At 63.9% G+C, this 18576-nt stretch overlaps 1 protein-coding gene across 3 annotated transcripts; it reads right to left on the bottom strand.

Annotated features, from left to right (window-relative positions):
• Nucleotides 1-782: 782 nt before the first annotated feature.
• GRIN2C (glutamate ionotropic receptor NMDA type subunit 2C) lies at nucleotides 783-17715 on the bottom strand. Of its 3 annotated transcripts, none has more exons than XM_049113919.1 (13): nucleotides 17645-17715; nucleotides 12310-12723; nucleotides 9441-10039; nucleotides 8999-9113; nucleotides 7854-8065; nucleotides 7551-7716; nucleotides 7066-7219; nucleotides 5616-5741; nucleotides 5111-5340; nucleotides 4660-4820; nucleotides 3928-4115; nucleotides 2776-3008; nucleotides 783-2259 (listed from the first exon to the last, which is right to left on the bottom strand). In XM_049113919.1, exons 1-13 carry the CDS (start codon nucleotides 17705-17707, stop codon nucleotides 1177-1179), a joined length of 3744 nt encoding a protein of 1247 aa, XP_048969876.1. In that variant the 5' UTR covers nucleotides 17708-17715; the 3' UTR covers nucleotides 783-1176. The 3 variants fall into 3 exon arrangements, with proteins under 3 accessions (XP_048969876.1, XP_025323709.3, XP_025323707.3); XM_025467924.3 differs by lacking the exon at nucleotides 17645-17715 and adding an exon at nucleotides 13475-13846; XM_025467922.3 differs by lacking the exon at nucleotides 17645-17715 and having other exon boundaries at nucleotides 12310-13846.
• Nucleotides 17716-18576: the final 861 nt, after the last annotated feature.

Raw genomic sequence — 18576 nt, 5'->3', positions numbered from 1 at the left:
CACCCAACTTGTCAAGGACACCCAGACGAGGTCTGACGGCACCAATCGTACCGCTTGTGGAGTGGGTGGGAGCGCGAGTGCTTGCTGCACACAACCACGGATGTGACAGCACTGAAAATCCTAAGCAAGGGCCATCCTTCTAGATGGTCCTGGACATGTGACAGAGAAAGGAGCTGGGGTGGGGTGGGGTGGGGTGGGTAGCCCCAAGGGAGGGTGAAGGCCTGAGCTCGCCGGCAGATTCTCTGACCTGGGGCTCTGACCCTCACGAGTCCGGGCACCAGCAAGGCTGAGCGGCGTCTGGTCTCAGAAGCTGCCTGTGCCAGGCATCCGGAGCCCCACGCAGTCCCCACAGAGAGAATACGCCAGGGCCCAGGAGAGCCCCGTGCCCCGCCCCCGCCCCAGCAGACCTCCCTCTGCATTTCCACCAGTGAGCTGTCACGCTCCCGGGGGGCCCCTGGCAAGGCGGGACACCCACAGCCCCTGGCATGAGCCTCTCTTTTCAAGGAGATTGAAGGATGAACTCCATCCGTCACCACCCGAGCCCCCATGCTGAGCACATTTGTCACATCCAGTGCCAGGGTGGGTAGGAGCTGGCACTGAATACCAAGTGGCTTCTGCTGCCCAGAGCCCTTTCTCAGCCTCCTCTCCCAGACACTGCCTAGAAGGAGCTGCCCACCTCTGGACAGACACCCTGCCCGGGTCCCCTCAAGGTGCTCCTGTCGCCTACAGGCTGTGGTGTGCCCCCTACAGGGGTGCAGAATGAGGCAGCCAGGACCAGTGGGTTGTAAAAGATTTGTTTAATGCCCCAGTGCTCTTAGGAGAGACTCCAGACAGGGGGGGCAAGGAGTGGGACAGGCCTCCGTGCTCCCACGCCAGGCCCCCTGGCAGTCAGGACGGGGAACTAGCTAACGGCAGGGCAGGGAGACCCCATTGCTCCCGGTGACTCCAGGACACGTGGGAAGGACTTTGCGTGAGAGGACAGCAAGAGCCCACCCAGCCCCCTCCAGGACCTGAGACTGCCGAGGTCACTGAACTGACCACGTTGGACCTCTGTCACTGGGGGCCCACAGCCCTGATCTCCAGGCAGAAGCCAGAAACGCCCAAGAGAGCTGCCGCCACTGACCCTGACGGCGCCAGGCGGGCACCCAGCCGACCGGAGCCAGAGTAGCTGACCCCTCACACTTCTGACTCCAGGCTGGAGATCCGCCTCCACGTACAGGGTCCGGGGAAGCTGTGTGTCCCGCAGGCCGCCCTGCTGACCTCCTCCAGCCCCGCACTGTCCCTGTAGCCTGTGCTCAGCCCCAGGGTCCTGCCCCTGCGCCCCGGAGGCCCCCAGGCCCCAGGGAGCCAGGGGCCGTGGCTGGCACAGGGGGGCAGGGGGGGGCACACAGCCCCCCAGCAAAGCGGCAGGTGGGCGTGGGCGTGCAGGCAGGCGTGCTGTCTGTGCCAGGCGGGGACCCTGGCCCACACGCCCGCCCGGCAGGCCTCCCGGTAGGACGGCGCCGGCGCCCAGTGCCCGCAGGCCGGGCGGCCACACCCCGCGGGCAGCGACCGGGGCCGGGCGAAGGCCTCGGCCACCGAGCTGGGCAGGGAGGCGTGGCGCGGGCGCGGGCCCCGGGCCCAGGCGGCGCGCAGCAGGGCCTCCCGCCGCGCCAGCTGCTCCGGCCCGAGCAGCGGCAGGTCCTCCGGCTCCGGGGGCTCCGGGAAGAGCGGCAGGAAGGGGCGCCCCGACCGGTCGGCCCGAGGGAAGGAGCTGTAGTGGCAGCGCTCGGGCGACAGGGGGCGCTCTGGGAGCGCGCGCCGCTCGGAGGCCGCCAGGTGCCGCCCGCCGCGCCCCGCGCGCACCTGCCGCCGCGCCTCCCGGGCCCCCGGGCCCGACACCCGGGAGACGTCGGGCAGCGACGGCCGCGGCGTCGGGGGGCGGCCCGCGGGCGGCGGGGCCCGGGCCCCCGGCGCGGCGCGGCCCCCGCCGGGCGGACCCCAGCCCGTGGGGCTGGGCTCGGGGGACGGGCGGGGGCTGGGCGGCCGCGGGCCGGGGCAGGCGGGCGGTGGGGGCGCGCGGCGGCCGCTGCCCCAGCTCTCAATGGTGCGCGCCGCGCGGTCCAGGGAGCTGCTCACGCCCGCCGTGGTCACCATGTCGCGCGCCGCCTGCAGCATCTTGAGCACGCTGGCCTGGGCCGAGCCGGCGGTCAGGTCCGGGCTGGGCGGCCGCGCGGGGCTGGCCAGGCTCTGCACCCCGCTGAAGCAGCTGTAGATGCCCTGGGCGGCCCGGAGGAGACAGCCGTGAGCGGCCAGCCCCCCTCCGGGCGCCCACCTCCGGCCCAGGCCCCGGCCCAGGTGTCCCCAGGGCCCAGGGAGCAACTGACATTGGGTAAGCGCCTCCCGTGCAGCCCGCATGGTGCCACTGTGAGCACACCTGCCCGATGCCCTATGAGCACACCTGCCCGGTGCCGCTGCGAGCACACCTGCCCGGTGCCACTGCGAGCACACCTGCCTGGTGCCACTGCGAGCACGCCTCCCAGGGCAGTCGGAGGCCCTGAGAGGCTCTCCTCCTGGAGGAACACAGCTTGTAAATAGCCGCGAGGGTTCGGCCCGGGTCAGCCTGGCTCCCGACACCGCCCGGCCTGCTGCAGGGGGCTCTGCTTCCCATCTGCTGTGTGATGCCCGCAGGCCTCACTTTCTACCTCGGTAATGGGGCCATGGCCAGCTCTGACTTCTCTGGGTTGGTGCCCCTAAAGCTGGGGCCTGCCTGGGGGGTGGGGGGGTGGCACCCACCCTGCTGAAGGCCAGCAGGAAGTCCAGCCGGGACGTGTTGGGCACCGAGTGGCGCAGTTTCCAGTAGACCAGGTGCTCCCAGGCGAAGACCAGCAGGGCCAGCCCCATGGCCACGAGCAGCATGTAGAAGACGCCAGCCATGTTGTCGATGTCCAGCTTGCTGCTCATCACCTCGTTCTTCTCATTCTGGCAGATCCCCGAGAGCCACACTGTCTCCAGCTTCTGCGTCTCCCCTGGCAAGGGTGGGGACAAGGGACACACCCCTGGCTCAGGAAAGACCCTCCCAGGGCTCCCCCAAGCCTGGAGCAAGGAGAGGTCTGGAGCCAGGGTGCCACCCCTTTGCAGGACCACACAGGGATCTAGCCCAACGGGGGGCAGGATGGGAGGGTCGGGAGTGTCAATGAGCAGGAAGAAAGGAGAACCGAGTAGGAGCTGGGGTAGGCGATGCCACCCTTAGACGTGCCCGCCCCGCACAGGCCCAGTAAAAGTTTGCTGACTGGGCGGGTGACTGGGGCAAAGTTATTGGTCACCGACATGCAGGCACGGAGCTGGGCACACAGGGACAAAAGACCTAGCCCCTGAGGACATGACAGCACTTTCACTGCTATCATTCTCATTCCGTGGTACTGATGGAAAAATCACAGTTTTATCTTCTCGCACTGAAACCTCTGGATTTGGGGGCAGGATCAGCAGGACTGCTTAAACATCTGAGCCCCTGGTTCAAGGCAAGCCTGGGCCCCGGGCTCTGGGACTGGGCAGGCCCGTGGCTGGCTCTACACTAGGTGATGCCAAGATGGAAATGGTGGGGACAGGGGTCTAGAGGAAAAAGAAAGGATCTGAGGCTCCCCCGCAAGCCCCACTGTGTGGCCTGAGCTTCCTCCCTTCTTCCGGCCCTTCAGAGACTCTCCTGTCGTCCTACCTCCCACTCCTCCTGGCAAGCCCACCTCTTCCCCAGGACTTCATGCAGTCCCTCCAAATACCCTCATTCACTGGCCCAGCTCTCACTCCCAGAGACCTCTTCCTGCCCATAGGCCCTGGGACTCCGAGAACAGTAATGGAGATCCTGAACAGCCATCAGGCGGCTGTCCCCCCACCCCAGGATTCCATGGCCCACCCTGGATCCCAGCCCCCCCCCCCAGCGGCAGCACCCACCATCCCCCAGGAACTGCAGGAGCGCCAGGTCTATGGCCCGTTTCCAATGGGAGTCCTTCTGCATGGCGATGCCATAGCCAGTGGTGGCAAAGACCTTGCCAGAGCCAATGGTGACCAGCTTGCAGCCCTCGTCCTTGCCTGCCATGTAGTTGAGGACGGCAGCATCATAGATGAAGGCGTCCAGCTTCCTGGGGACAGGCCAGGGTCATGTGAGGTGGGGACACCGAACCTGGGGCCTGACAGGGATCTGGGCCCTAGGAGCCCGCAGAGCACTAACCAGGAGGGATGAGTGAGCAGGGCCTTCTCCAGTTCCCCTGGGTCCCAGATTCAGAGAAGAACCCTTCCTGCAGCTCAGGGATCCCACCTGCCCTCCTCTCAGAGAGGCCAGGGAACCCTCTACCCCAGAGGACATGCCCTCTCTGCCCAGCCCCTCCACGCCCTGAGGACCCTAAGTAGTCATAACCACCACGTCAGACCACGGCTGAACCCTGGGCCACACCTCAGCTGTGTCTCTGGGCCACACGGTGAGCATCTAGTTCTGTTTGAAACTTGACCCTGTCCCAAGACCACCTTACCCCCTTCCCCAGGAGCCCTACGGGACACCCCAGCCTCAACGTCCCAGGAAGACCCCAGTCCCTTGCGTCTCTCAGGAAGGACCAGAGCTGCGGCTGGTCATCAGGGAGACATGTATGTAGGGACAGTCAGAGGGTGGGTGCAGAGCTGAGGACCCACCCCATCTTGAGGCTGGTGAGTGCGTCTTCCACCGAACGCTGGTTGAACTTGACCATGTGGGTGTGCATGTCTCGGTAGTTGCTGCGGATGTTGCGCTCCGTGCTTCCGTTGGGCACCGTGCCAAAGCGGAAGGGTGGGTATTGATCCTGAGGCCGCTGAAACTGTGGGCAGAGGGCAGGCGCCCTCCATCACCCTCTGTCCAGCCCCCCAGGCACCAACACTCCCCGCCCCTGTCCCCCGCTTGTACAGTGAGCACACCGGAGTCCAGGGGACGGTCCAGGCCACTCCTGTGTTTTACGGATGGTGACATTGAGGCTGGGTCAGTCACCACTCCATCGGGGGACCCGAGCCTTCCTGCTCCCTGCTCCATTTCAAATCCCCCCTCCCCGGTCCCTCAGGCCTGCCCCTGCTCTCGGCACCCCTTGCCCTCCACTAGCCGTGTCCCCAGAACCTTCTTATCACTAAGGCCAGACACGGTGTCGATGTACTGCTCCTGGATCATGAAGGCGGCCAGGTTGGCGGTGTAGCTGGCGAGGAAGATGACGGCAAAGAAGGCCCACACCAGGACCATGATCTTGCTGGTGGTGCCTCGGGGGTTCTCGATGGGCACTGAGTTGTTGAAGACCAGCGCCCACAGCAGCCACACAGACTTGCCGATGGTGAAGGATGGGCCCCCAGACTCTGGGAGTGAGAGCGTGGGCACAGAGGGACTCAGGTCTGCACTGTGCCTGGGGCGGGCCCCCTCCCCAGCCACCCCAGCCCCAGGGCAAGCCAGCCCACCTTGTTTCTCTCTTTTGTGTATCTGACTGGCCCCTGCAGGTTGTCCGGAAGCCAGAGACCTCCCCCAGGATCCAGCCCTTTTTCCTTTTTTCCCCCCCGAAGGGCCCCTGCACCACCCCCCACCCCCACCCCACTTCCACTGATGCTCCCTCTCCCAGGTCCAGCTGAGAGCTTACTCTTGCCACTGGTGAGGTTCTGGTTGTAGCTGACAGGGCTGAAGTACTCAAACATGAAGACCGTGATGGCCACCACAGTGAGACACATGACAAACATCATCACCCACACCGAAGGGCTATAGGGCTCTGGGAACAGAGGGAGGCAGCTCAGAGGCCTCACTACCATCCCTCCCAGAGCCCTGGGTGAAGACAGGTGCATCCATTTGGTCAGAATGGGGCCCATCAGCCCCAAGGACTGAGCCAAGGGGGTCCCTGACTCTTAGAGCAGCAGAGCCCCAGGAGAGACCCCCCTCACACACCCCAGGGAGGTCAAGCTCTCCAGCATTCTCAGTTTCCCCCTCCCCTTGGCCTGGGACAAGATCCCATCACCCCACCCCAGAAAACCTCCCTTTGACTGCACATCTCCCCTGGATCCCATTCCCACCCCCAACTGCCTTTCAAAAAGAGAGTTTACACCCCGTGCGCTCTCTCCTCTGGGTCCCATTCGCTAGCCTGCAACCTGCTCCGTCCCTCCTCCCCTCCTCCTCCCCAGCTGGCCGGATTCCACAAGGCCAGGGCAACTTTCTCATTCCCTCTCCTCCCTCACCTGCCAGCACCGCTAACCATACTCCTGTTCTGGAAGTGCCCTGCCTGGCCCAGCATTGAGGAGCTGCTTGCTCTGCCTGGAATCAGGCAGGGTCTTTAAGGCTAAGTTTCACTCTTGATCCTACTGACAGGACCCCGAAGCACCAAACGCGGGGAGACCAACTGAGCTTCTCTGACCAGTCTGCTCACTGGCTTCCATCTCCATGAACAAGGAGGCATTCCTGCCATAAACACTGTGTCCCTTGATGCAGTGGCCATCCTGCAGGGTGGGGTTTGTTGTCTCCTACAGGGCTGGGGAACCCTGCTCAGAGAGGTTCAGTGACTTGTCCAAGGCCACCCAGCAGGAAGGAGATTCTCTCCTCTGCTCCTGGCTGAGGCTTGCCTGTCCTCATGGCTCTCTGTAAACCTCACACCACAAGTCCCATTGATCTCTTGGCAGGGCACTTGGTGACCCCAAGGACTATGGCTGTATCCCCAGCAGCTAGAGTGAAAGGGGCTGCCCCACAAATGCTGAATTCCCAATCAGGTCACAAACTAGCACCACTTCCCACTCTCTGGGGTGGCTCCCCAACTGCCTGTGAAGCTTCTCCCCCAGGGCGTCCTAGCCGGTGAGACACTTCCTGAAGTCAGCCTGCCTTTCAGGCTTTCCTGCCCTCGAAATGGCCCCACCACCCTCCTTACCCAACACTCGGACTCAGAATGGAACATGGGCTTAACCTCTTCCCTCTCCTGCAGCTCAGGCCTCTGGCCAAACTCCAAGGCACCCATGGCTGCTGTGCTGGCCCTCTGAGGTCCACCCCAAACTCCCCATTTCCAGGCACAGCCCTCAGACTCTGGAGCCGTCCCTGCCCACCCCGAGCCGCACCCAGGAAGGCCGATGGGGACACGGTGCCGTTGCTGCGCGCCACCATCACGCTGATGCCCGTCTCCACGAAGGGCACAGAGAAGTCCACGATCTCGGAGCGCTCCTCGTTGATGGTGAGGGAGCCGATGGCCATGTCTGCCCGCTGGTAGTACACCTGGGACGATGGGGGCCAGGGCCGGGTTGGAGGAAGGGTCCCACAGGCTGGAGCACCCTCCCCAGCCTCCCCCAGCACCCCCGGGGCTTAGTCGGCTGTTGCCATCTGGGGTCCTCAGAGCTCCACTTGCAATAGGGACGACCCCAAGGAGCATTACTGGTGACAGCCCACTTTCCCTGCCAGCTGGGAGAGCCTTGGGAGCTGGGCCCAGGCCCCACCCTGACTGACCCCCAGCACAGGAACATCAAGGGGTGACTGAGTGATGCGTGGGGCCTGGGGTGGCGGGCGGGCACGGGGGGTGGGCTCAGGTGGACCTCGGGGGTGGGCCTACCTCCCCAATCATGCCATTCCACACGCCTCGAACCCTCTTGCCATGCTTGCCATTGGTCACCAGGTACAGGTCATAGGAGAACTTGACCACCTTGGCCAGCTTCTTGAGGATGTCAATGCAGAAGCCCTTACAGCACAGCTTGGTGTAGGGGGCCGTGTCACCACTGCTGCCACCAAGAGACCAGAGCAGACGTCAGGGCCAGCAGCTCCTCCGGTTTGGCATGTGGCCCCCACCCCTCTATACGCCTGCCAGCGCATGGCAGCACGCAGCTCCCACGGGGCCTTCCCGTGTGTTCTCGCAGACCTGAAGGTGTGGTTGCTCTGCCTGCGGCACGGCACAGTGTTGGGCACACAGCCGCCCGTGCCAGGGTCCGGGCTCTCCACAATGACAAAGGGCCGCTCTTCCAGCGTGGCCACCGTCAAGTGCCGGCTGTCCACCACAGGCTGCAGAGACGCACTATAGCGAGGCCACACCGGGTACTTCATGTGCAGGACGCCGTGATCCCAGCGCCCCACCTGCAAAGGGCGGCCAGCGTCAGCCTGGGACCTCCACCCCCAATACCCCCACCCTCTAGGTGGGGGCCTCTGGTGGGGGCCTGCCAGGGCCAAGAATCCCCCTCCCTAACCTGGGGACAGCAGGGCAGGAGCATCTGGGGACCAGGAGAGTCGGGGCAAAGAGCTGGGCATGGACAGGAAGGGAGGGCTCCCTGCAGCCTCCTCCCAGCCTCTGGTCCCCATGCTTTTCCCATCCAGCCCCCACACTTGCTGCTGGCCCACAGCATCGTCCCGGAGCCCAGACCTGAGCCTGTGTCACCACAACCCTCACCCCCCACCCAGACCTCAGTATAAAGTCCTTCTTCACCCAGTACCCCAGACCTCCTGCACTCCAGTCCACCACACCCCGCTCTTCCTCAGTCTCCACACCCCCCAAACACATCACTTCAGAATGCCTCAAACCCTTCTGCCCCTCTGTCTAAACCAGGCTGGTATCCCTCCCTGATGGGCTCCTACTCAACCCTCCACAGCGCAGCCCAAATGTCCCAACTTCTGTGGATCCTTCCCCAGTTTGCTCCTCTAAAGGCAGAACCGATTTTTGGGCCTTCTCAGTACCCCCGTAATGCTGTGCACGCCTCTCTCCTGCTGATCTCCCCAAATTCTACTTGTTTACATGTCTGGCCGGCCAGCATAGCTGTGGGTTAGATCCCCCAGGGGCAGGACTGTGTGATGAGAGAGCCCGACAAGTTCTACCATGGAGGGAGGCCAGGGTGCCCTGGGAGCCCTGAGCAGACGTGCCTCACCCACCCTGGTGCAGTGCAGTTGCTTCAGCTGAGACCTGGGATGAGGGGCTGGATGAAGGACAGAAGGGACCCTCTGCTCAGCTGTGGGACAAGAGGGGCTGGGGACAACATGAGACGGCACCGAGGGACCCTGGGCTCACCCCCTTCTCACCATCTCCCAGAGGCGGTGGCGGTTGAGGGCGATCACAACCATGGTGGGCTGGACCAGGTACCCACCAGGGCTGAAGGAGAAGTCTCGGCCCTCCCAGGTGACATTCAGTAGGTGCCTGCAATGGGGGAGAGAAACCAGGGGTGTCCCCGCAGCCCTGCCCAGGACCAGAGGCCGCCTCCCTCGCCTTCTGCCTCACCTCCGTCACCACCACCAGGAAGCACTCACGGCGCCCTTATTGCTCTGGTTCCCTGTATTGACACACACCCTCTGCAACCCTCGACACACCTTCACACCCGGCTTTTTTCTTTTTTTGTTTCCAGTTGAGGAAACTAAGCCCAGAGAGGTGAGGCACCTTGGCAACCCAGGCTCACAGCTAGCGGGAGGGGAGGCCAGCGGGGCGACGGTCCCCGCCCCCACTCCCAGGCCCTGGGCAGGTGCCCACCTGTAGAAGGCCTCCCGGGCAGGGCTGACGGGCCCGGGGTGGCCACGGCAGTCCCCGGCCGGGGAGGGCAGGGCGCCGTGCTGCCGCTGGTAGCCGTGGGCGCCCAGGGCCAGGATGGCCACGCCGTCGCGGACCTTCTGGCGGAGGCTGAGGCGCCAGCTCTCGGTGACGACGCTGATGAGGCCCACGGGGAAGGCGGCGGGGGGCGCGTCGGTGCTGCCCAGCGCCAGGCTGGGCACCAGCCACACGTGTCCGGGCCCCACCAGGCCGGCCTGCGCCGCCTCGGCGAAGAGCACCTCGGCCTCCTCGCGCGAGCAGTAGGCCACCAGCACCGGGGCGTCGAGCTGGCGCAGCAGGCGCTGCGTGTGTGCGCGCTGCCCGCCGGGGCCCAGCTCCAGGGTGAGCACGTCCAGCAGCCGCCAGCTCAGGTAGCTGGCGTCGGCCGCGGCGCGCACCCCCTCCAGGAAGAGCGCGTGCCCGGGGTGCAGGCTGGTGATGACGGCGAACGCGCTCCAGTCGTACTCCTCCAGCACCTTGAACAGCACCTGCAGCTGCTGCTCCAGGGACACGCCCAGCTGCAGGAAGGCGGAGCCCGGCTCCTGGGGGCGGGGCGGGCGGGGCGGGGCCTGAGTCGGGGCGCCCTCGCCCCGCCCCGCCGCGCGCCCCCGCTGCGCTCGCTCCCGCAGCCCCCAGACGCCCCGCGGGCCCCTGCGCTGCAACACCTGCCTCGCGCCGCCGACGTGGTTCCTAACCTGCTGCGGGTGGAGAATCACCCCAAGCGCCCCCCGCCACCCCCACCCCCCCCCAGGCAAGGCCGGGATCAAAAACCAGCTGCAGCAGCTGCAGCCCGCGGAGCTTGTCGGACATAAATGCAGATTCCCGGGCGCATCGCGCACCCACTGGGTCAGAACCCCTGGGGGTGGCGCCCGTGAATCTGTATTTTTAACAAGCTCTTCGGTTTCATCCTTGAATCCTCTAGTTTGGGAAGCCTCCGACCCTCAGACCCACTGAACTGGAATCTCAGAGGTGGGCCCCTGGGCGCGTGTATTTTTCTAAAGCACCGTGAAGGCAGAGAAGCGCTGTGCTGAGAGCTCCGCGGGGGCCCCAGGATAACTGGGAAAACACCACCCTCCACGGAGCCCCGGAGATGAGAAAGTTCCTCCTCTCCACCGCCTCCATCATCACGAATGCCCAGGGCCCTGCCCGCTGGAGCCAGGCTAGCGCCCTCCCCTCCTAAACTGTGGGCTGCCTCTCGCCCCTACATGTCCTCCAAGATTTCATCACACTGCGACTGTCCCAGTCTTTTTAAAGAGCAAATCCGGGACAACCCTACAGGACAAGTAACCCAGTTCCTTCAACAAACAAATTGCAACAAAAAGAGAGAGACGGAGGAGGATCCTAGAAATTGAGGCTCAGAAGCCACATCCGCAGATCACCACGTGGAAACCTCATTTGTTCCTTGATTCAAGCAAACAAACGTAAAAATAAGCATGTATGATGTTTATGAAACTATGGGAAAATTTGAACACTGCCCGGATGTTTGATGATGCTAAGGAATTTTTATTTTTTTAGATGTGATCGTGTATGGTGGTTTGGTTTTTAAGCCTTTATCTATTAGAGGTATATACTGAAATATTTCTAGTTGGGACAACAGGATGCCTGGGCTTTGCCTCAAAATGACACAGGAGAGGGGCACCTGGGTGGCTCAGTGGTTGAGCATCTGCCTTCCGCTCAGGTCATGATCCTGGAGTCCTGGGATCGAGTCCCGCATCGGGCTCCCCGCAGGGAGCCTGCTCCTCCCTCTGCCTGTGTCTCTGCCTCTCTCTGTGTCTCTCATAGTAAATAAGTAAAATATTTTTTTAAAATGACACAGGAGAGGGGGGAAGTGAGTGGAGGTAAGGATGGGGCAGGGTTGGCCAGGGGTGGATGGTACATGGGGTCCTTATATTCTTCTGCTTTTTATGTCTGCTCAAATTTCTCCATAATAAAAAATAATCATAAAAGAAAAGCAAATCAGATTGGTTTGTCCCCTCAGCACCTTCTTGGGCTCCCCCAGTTACTTAGAACAAAACCCAAATATCTTTCTATGTGTTCAGGATCTCACCTTCCTCTCCAGCCTTCTCTCAAAATCTCCCAGCTCCTTCTACCTGCTGCCTTCATACCCCCTGATGCCTCTAGCTGGAACACTGTCTCCCACTCCACACACACACACCCCCAAAACACACACAAGTTGCCAACTCTCCTTCATCCTCATGACCTTAGCTTCAATATGACTTCTTAAGAGAATGTTTCCGCCCAACCCCCTACACACACGGGGGCCCTCTAAGACCCTCCTGCGTTTTTCCTTCAGAGTACGTGTCCCAGCTATGACTGCAGATGAATGTGTGTTTAGAACACTCTCCCCACGTGATGCAAACTCTGTGAGGGCATCCCAGGACAGTGACCTGCCACCAAATGGTCTCCCTGCAGATTAACTGCACCAGGTCCTCTGCCCAGCTTGGCCCCCTCTGCTCCTGGGTCTGGAGCTTAACCAAGGAAGGCCAGAGAAGCAGAGGGAAGGGGGGCTGAGACTGCCCACCAAAGCCAGAGGTGAGCTCACCACCTGTACCCATTCATCTAGACACAAAGTGAAAGCAGCCCAGGAAATTTATCTTCTAGAACACAGGAACATCGTTTCCATGGCCTTCTTTCTCCCCACTCCCACTCCCCCGCCAATGTTGCACCCTCAGCCCCCACCTCCCTGCTGGTCCCACCCAATCCCAGCTGCCCAGAACCTAAGTCTCTCCCTGGCCATGCCTCAGTCCCGCTCCTGCAGCCCCAGCCTGGCTCCTGGCCCAAGGGATGAAGGGACAGGGGTTTGGACAGGCACCTTGGGGGTGAGGACCACAGCAGAGCCCCCACTGATGCTGAGGATGGGCACGTGGGTCTGGGAGGAAATGAAGTCCAGGATCTGGGCCACCGCCTCGGTACCCACGTTGTCCTCAAAGACAATGCCGTGGACACGGGCCGCACCCAGGAGTCCGCAGATCTGGGTGAGGAGGCTGCTGGGGTTGGTGTTGTTGACTCCCACGGTGAGCGGCTGGATCTCCAGAGGCAGGTCCATGAAGCTCTGGGAGGTGAGGCGGGTGCGCGCCTGGGCCTGCGGCGGCCCCGAGCTGCCAAACACCACGGCCACGGTCACAGCCTGCTCACCCTGCCCCGGGCCCAGCCCCGCCCAGGCACCGAGGAGTGAGGTGAGCAGCAGGGCCGGCCCCAGAGCGCCACCCATGTCCACCGGAGGGTCCTGCAGAGAGATCCGGATAGGGAGACAGAAGCACAAAGAGAAAAGATGAGCACGTGGACAGGAGGTGAAGGCCGGCGTCAGAGACACACATCCCGAGGGAAAGAAAAGAGGGAACATCTCCTTCCACAAAGAAAGGCAGAGACGAAGGGACAGCCAGACACAGATAAAGAGAAAGAGACAGTCTAGCTGAGCGTCCCCAGAGCCGCCTGGAGGGGCAGGGGCTGGAAGGACGCGAGTCCCCAGAGGTGCTCACTACTTCCATTCTGCTGTTGTGCTGGAAAGGCCAGACCTTTGGAAACTCCTCTGTCTGAGCTCTGCCCCAGAAAGGCACACTGAAAATGCTAGTCTGGTGTCCAAGTGCGTGGATTTGAGTCAGACAGACCTGAGTTCAAGTCCCAGCTCTGCCACTAGCTGTGTGATGCTGGGGAAGCCACTGAGGTACGTTTTCTCACAATAATCACAGGACCTACCTCCTACGCAGTGGCAAGGAGGTTACCCCCTGCTATCAGCATCCTTGTCCTATAGGTGACAGCTGCACGTCCAGGTGAAGGAAGGCAGCGTCTGTGACACTCCCTGCCCTGCCTTCCATATTCTCCATCCTAAATGGAATCTAACATCGCCGAAGGCCCTGCTCTGTGTGGCCCTGCCTGCCACAGGACTCCCCCCCTCCTGGACACCAGACATCCCCACCCTTCCCCCTTGGCCTCAACTGGTAGCAGCCATTCCACAGCCCGAGTGTGACACCACTGACCTGGTCGGGACTCAGGATCTCCTGAAACCCTGAGGCGTCTTACACATGAGCTGCTTCCCCAGGCCATCGCTGGTGTGCAAGATTTTTTTGACCTAACCCAAGGACGTGACGTGTATCCCTGCTAAATAAACATCATTGCTTTGGACTGGAACCAACAGCCAAGCCAGTGAGTGGTGCCCACTGACGCAGCTCTCCCTCCCCGCTGGCCATCGGCCACAGCTATGCCACCTTCTCCATCTTCATCACATCCCCAGCAAAACTTCTGAACAAGAGAGCCAAAGGGTGACCAGGGTGAACCTGGTTTAATTTAGGCTGAGAAGACAAGATTTTTGGCAGGGGAGGGAATACTCATTTTGGTACCCTTGAAATCTCCTTTGCCCCTCACCCCCCCCCCGCCCACCCCCCATGCCCACCCCCACCCCCACCCCACCGCAGGTATGGTTTCATAGTACAGCGACTCAGACTGGCAGCCCAGAGACATGCGTGAGTCTGGTACTGGAACCTAAACCAGCCTCAGCTACCACCAATCAGGGACCCCAAGAAGGGCACCACCATGCTTGCTCCTCCCTTTGCGAGGCCTTTCTGTGCCCATATCTGCCCATAGCCCAGTCCCCGTAGTTCCCTATCCCCAGGGCAGCCCCAAGCCCCCCATCTCTGCCTCCCAGCTCTGAGCTTCACATCTGTGCTGTCCAGAACAGCGGCCACCAGTCACAAGTGACTATAGGCACCAGAAATGTGGCTCGTCTGAACTAAGGCTCCACTATTCTAAGAGTAAAATACATGCTGTATATCAAAGACTTAGTATGAAAAAAAGAATGTAAAGTGTCTCATTAATGTTCTTTATATTGATTACAGGTTGAAATAGTAGTTTATATACATTGAGTTGAACAAAATATACCGCTAGGACTAATTCCACTTGTTTCTTTTTACTTTTTCTAATGTGACCACTAGAAAATTTACAATTACACACGCAGCTCTCATTTTGCTTCTTTTGGACATGACTCTAGTTGTAGGACCCAGGCATTCCCCCAAGGGGGCACTACCCCCAGAGACTCCCTGGCTGGGAAGATGTCTTCTAGGATAGGGGTTGAGAAGGAGAGGAAGTCCAGGCAGGTGACACCTCTCACCAGGAGTGATCACAGAATACCTCTGGACGGAGAGGCCCCATCAGGCAAGTCTCTCTGAGCTTCAAACAGCAATGGGCAGATACAAAAAGACTCAGACCCCAGAGCCTCATCCCCTCATGACATCTGGCTTCCCCCACAAGACAGGAGGGTCATACTCTCAGCCCTGGCCCCCCAGTGTCTCCACTCCCCCATCCACCTCACTCCCCTCTGGCCCCACTGGTCCAAAACGTTGTTCTGGCCACCGCACCCCTGCCCACACAGCACAGCTGCTCCCTGGTGCCCACAGACGAAGCCTAGACACCTTCATCCCATGACCTGAGCCCCGCACACCCCGACACCCATCCATTGTCTCCTCTCCTCTCCTCCCACACTCCTGGGGGTCTGTTGGCTAGACAGCCCCTCACTATCCTCGTCTCCGGGTCTCTGCTCTGTCGTTCCCTGAGGCTGGAATGCCCCTTTCCCATGGCCTCTCTCTTGTCTACATAACAAAATTCCAGAGCCCAACCTAAATCCCTTTCCCACCAGGCACCTGCCCTAGTCCCTCCAGCCTCTGGGCATTTGGGGGTGAGAAGATATAGGGTCTGTGTGGGGCTGTAGGCCACCTCCTTCCTACCCCACCTCCCCACCTCTCCTGGAGCAAGAAGCTCCCAGTTATGGCACTTCAGTGACTGGCAGGTATTTGGCCACCCTCCATGCAGCCCCTGCCACACACCTGACTTTGGCTTAGGAACCTCTGCCCACCCTCTCAAGGTATCCCACCTTTCACTAACGGGCTAAGTTAATGAACATTGGCACCCCAAAAAGGCCCAGGGGAGGATGGTAGTGGTCAGGCCTCTGAGACACCCGGCGGCGTCACCTTGAGCTCCCCAGCACCTCCGCGGGCTTGCAGCTCCCGTCGCCGCGCCCCAGCCCCCTCCCTCATCCCGGGGCAGGCTCCCCCGCAGGCAGCGCGGATGTGCGCACGTGCACACTCGCCCCGGACGCTGGTGGCTCCCCCCTCTCCCAGGCCCGAGCCTTGGCCCCAGGGACGCGCCCACCCACCAGCTGCGCTGCTTCGGGGGAGCGAGGGGCCCAGGCTGCTCTGCCCGCTGTGTCCACGGCCCTTTGGCGAGCGGCCTCGACTTTGCCGTCGGGTTTCCCTCCCTCCATCACTTCTGCTGAGCTAACATCCGCACCCAGGCGTCGGGGAGAAGCCCGCCCTGCATCTCGCTCCCACCGGCGCGGGCACCGAAGTCTCCCTCCAAGATGAACTCCCCGCCCCCCCCCCCCGCTGTTTCCGCCCCGGCCCCCCGGGGGGCGCCCTGCCCCCTCCCCTTGGCAGGAATCTCTTACACTCGGGCTGTGAAGTTCGGGGTATTTTTAGGCCGGCGATAAATAATTCATAGGGAACGTGGCATCAGGCTCCCCCCGCGGGAGGACGGGGCGCGAGCGGCTAGAGCCACCGTCACCCGCGGCTCAAGGACACTCGCGATGCGGCGGCGGCGGCGGCGGCGGCGGCGGCGGCGACTCCGGGCTCCGCGACCCGTGCCACGCCTCCTGGCGGCCAAACTGGGCACCACGTCCGCGCCCCCCGCCGCGCGGCCGCACCCCACCCCCTCCCCGCAGGCGTCGGCTGCTCCCGGCCCCCGCCCCCACGGCCCGCGAGCTCCGCAGGCTGGGAAGGGGGTCGTGCTCGCCTGGCAGGCCGGGCTGCGGGCGGGGCGGGGCGCCGGGGCTTGGGGCGAACCCAGAAGTCTGGTTTCCAGGTACCGGGGTCCCCTCACGCTCCTATCCAAATTCTTAGTACGGAGTTTAGGGGCCGACCTGAAACCGACTGGCGCAGCCGGAAACTAGACGGGCTCCAAGACAGCGCCTGAGCCTTCCTCGACTTCCCTGTGGCCCCGGGTCAGAGGCGGAGCCGGGGCGGTACCACCGCGGGAGGCCTGGGGGACCCCGAGCCAGAAGTCCCGCCGGGCGAGCAGGGGGAAGGGGGTGCTCGGGTGCATCAGTGGTGCGAGTGTCAAGAACCGGGCTGGGATCCCCGCTTCGCTTCGCTCACCCAGCAGGACCTTCCGATGGGTCTTGGTGCGCACCGCGGGGGTTTTCCGGCCGCTTGATGCCCTCCTTCCCAAGTCCCTAGCCCTGCCCTCCTAGCCTGGGCTCGCAGCGCCTTCCGCTGCAGGAGGCTCGGGGTTCCCCTTCCCCGCCGTCGGGGATCCTTGTCGAAGCCCCGGGGGGGCCGCAGCTGCCCGCCGGTGCGACAGCCAGGGCCCAGCGCTCCGGGCTCACGGTCCCCCCTGGTGCTCCTCGCCCAGCCTTCCTTCTGCGCCCTCGGAGCCCGGGTCCTCCGGGCGTTGGGTCCGCGTTTGGGAAGACCCCCTCCCCCCAAACCCCGTGAAGCCGGGGCTGATTCCCTGAGGTCAGGGGAGGGAGCAGGAGGAGAGCCCGGGGCGGGGGCGGGGGGATGTAAGGACCTGGGGGACTCGCAGCGTGTGAAGGGGCGGGGTGTCGAGGGAGAGGCGCGCAGAAGGTGCTCGGCGAACCTCGGGAGGCAGCCCCCTGGGTCCTCTCCGCCCCGGCCCTCTCCAGCCCCCCGCGCGCAGCGGCAGCCCCGGCTCCCGGCCCAGCTCCCCGCCCAGCGGCTTCCAGCAGCAACAGTTGCGGGGCCCGCGGCCCAGACTCCCGCGTCCCCGCGCCGCCCCCTGCCCCGCGGCGCCGCCCCCCCCCAAGAGGAGCCGGAGGGCTCGGCGACCCGGGAGGCGAACGTCTTGGGCGCCTCGCCCGCGTCCTTCCCTCGCGTCCGCCGCGCGCCCGTCACCTCGGCCTCCCGGCCTCGCCTCCTCTCCGCCCGCCCGGGTCCGAGTCCCAGGCCAGGTCCCCGGGGGTCGCGGGGCCCCGGCCGCCCCCTCCTCGGGCTCCCCCGCCGGCCAGACCGCCCCCGGGACTCCCGCGTCTGCCTCCGCCGTCCTTGCCCGCGCGGCGCCCGAGCCCAGCCCCAAGTTGGCGGCGAAGTTGGCGTCCCCGGCCCGCCGCCCCCGCCCGCCGCCCGCCGCCCGCCACTCACCGGGGGGAAGGGGCGCTGCGCCCGCGCCGAGAGCCCGCGCCGGCCGCCTCCCGCGCGCCGCATGTCCCGGCGCCTCGGCCCCGCGCTGGCGCGCTCCGTCCTAGCTCGGCGGGCACCGGAGCCCGGGCCACGCGGGGCCCGTGTCCGTGGCGCGGCCTGGCGGCAGGGAGGGCCCCCGGCCCCGGCCCCCGCCCCCTGCGCCCGCGCCCTCCCGGGGCCCGCTGGGCGCCCGGCTCCGGCTCCGTCCGGGGCTGGGCAGCGCGCCGCGCCTCCGGCTCCCAGGGCTCGCCAGCCGGCTGTGCGGAGCGCTCGGCGCCGCCCGCGCGGCCCGCCCCACCGGGGCCCGCCGCCTCCGCCCCGCCCCGCCCCGGCCCGCCCCGCCGCCCGCTGCCCGCCGCTCCAGGCCCCTCCTAGGCCGGCCGGCGCGGACGCCTGGGTCCCCTCTCCCCCCCAGGGCCGCGTCCCCGGACCCACGCTGGGGCCAGGTGCGGCCTCGGAGAGACCAACTGCCTGCTTGGAGCCCCGGGTTCGAGCCCACAGCTCGCCAGCTGGGTGACCTTGGCCCGTGAATTCCGAGGATCCCTGTCTCTAAAGTGAGACCAGCCTCTTGGGACTGGCATGGAAGGCGGCGAACAACGCCTTGTACAGGGCAAAGCCCTACAGAGACCCAGGGACTTTTTAAAACGCTTGTCCATGTGGCTGGAAAGCAAGAGGTGAAGGCCTTGGGAGTGGCCAGAGAGGGAGGACCCATACCAGATGCTCTGGGCCACCAGGTGGGCCCCGGGCCAGCCGCCGCCGCCCAGACTCCTCACTCCCGCCTTTTCTCTTCTTGTTTTGGTTCTGCGGAGGGCTAACAGGAAGGGAACTGGGCCGAGGGGCCAGCAGAGCGGGCAGGCTGGGGTCCCAGGATGCCCGCAGTGCGAGCAGAAGGC

This window comes from Canis lupus, chromosome 9, assembly GCF_003254725.2.
Source record: "Canis lupus dingo isolate Sandy chromosome 9, ASM325472v2, whole genome shotgun sequence".
In the NCBI taxonomy this organism is placed as follows: domain Eukaryota; kingdom Metazoa; phylum Chordata; class Mammalia; order Carnivora; family Canidae; genus Canis; species Canis lupus.
The sequence above is the reverse complement of the archived record's forward strand: the minus strand, read 5'-3'. Positions and strand labels throughout refer to the sequence as shown.

Bases quoted from the DNA above. Each gene is read 5' to 3' on its own strand.
- GRIN2C (XM_025467922.3), bottom strand. From the start codon at position 12,840: ATGTTCCCTCTTTTCTTTCCCTCGGGATGTGTGTCTCTGACGCCGGCC. The intron at 5,341-5,615 runs GTAAGCTCTCAG...TCTCACTCCCAG, and splicing joins GAACCTCACCAGTGGCAAGA to AGTCTGGGGGCCCATCCTTC. The intron at 4,116-4,659 runs GTGGGTCCTCAG...GCCTGTCCCCAG, and splicing joins CTCACCAGCCTCAAGATGGG to GAAGCTGGACGCCTTCATCT.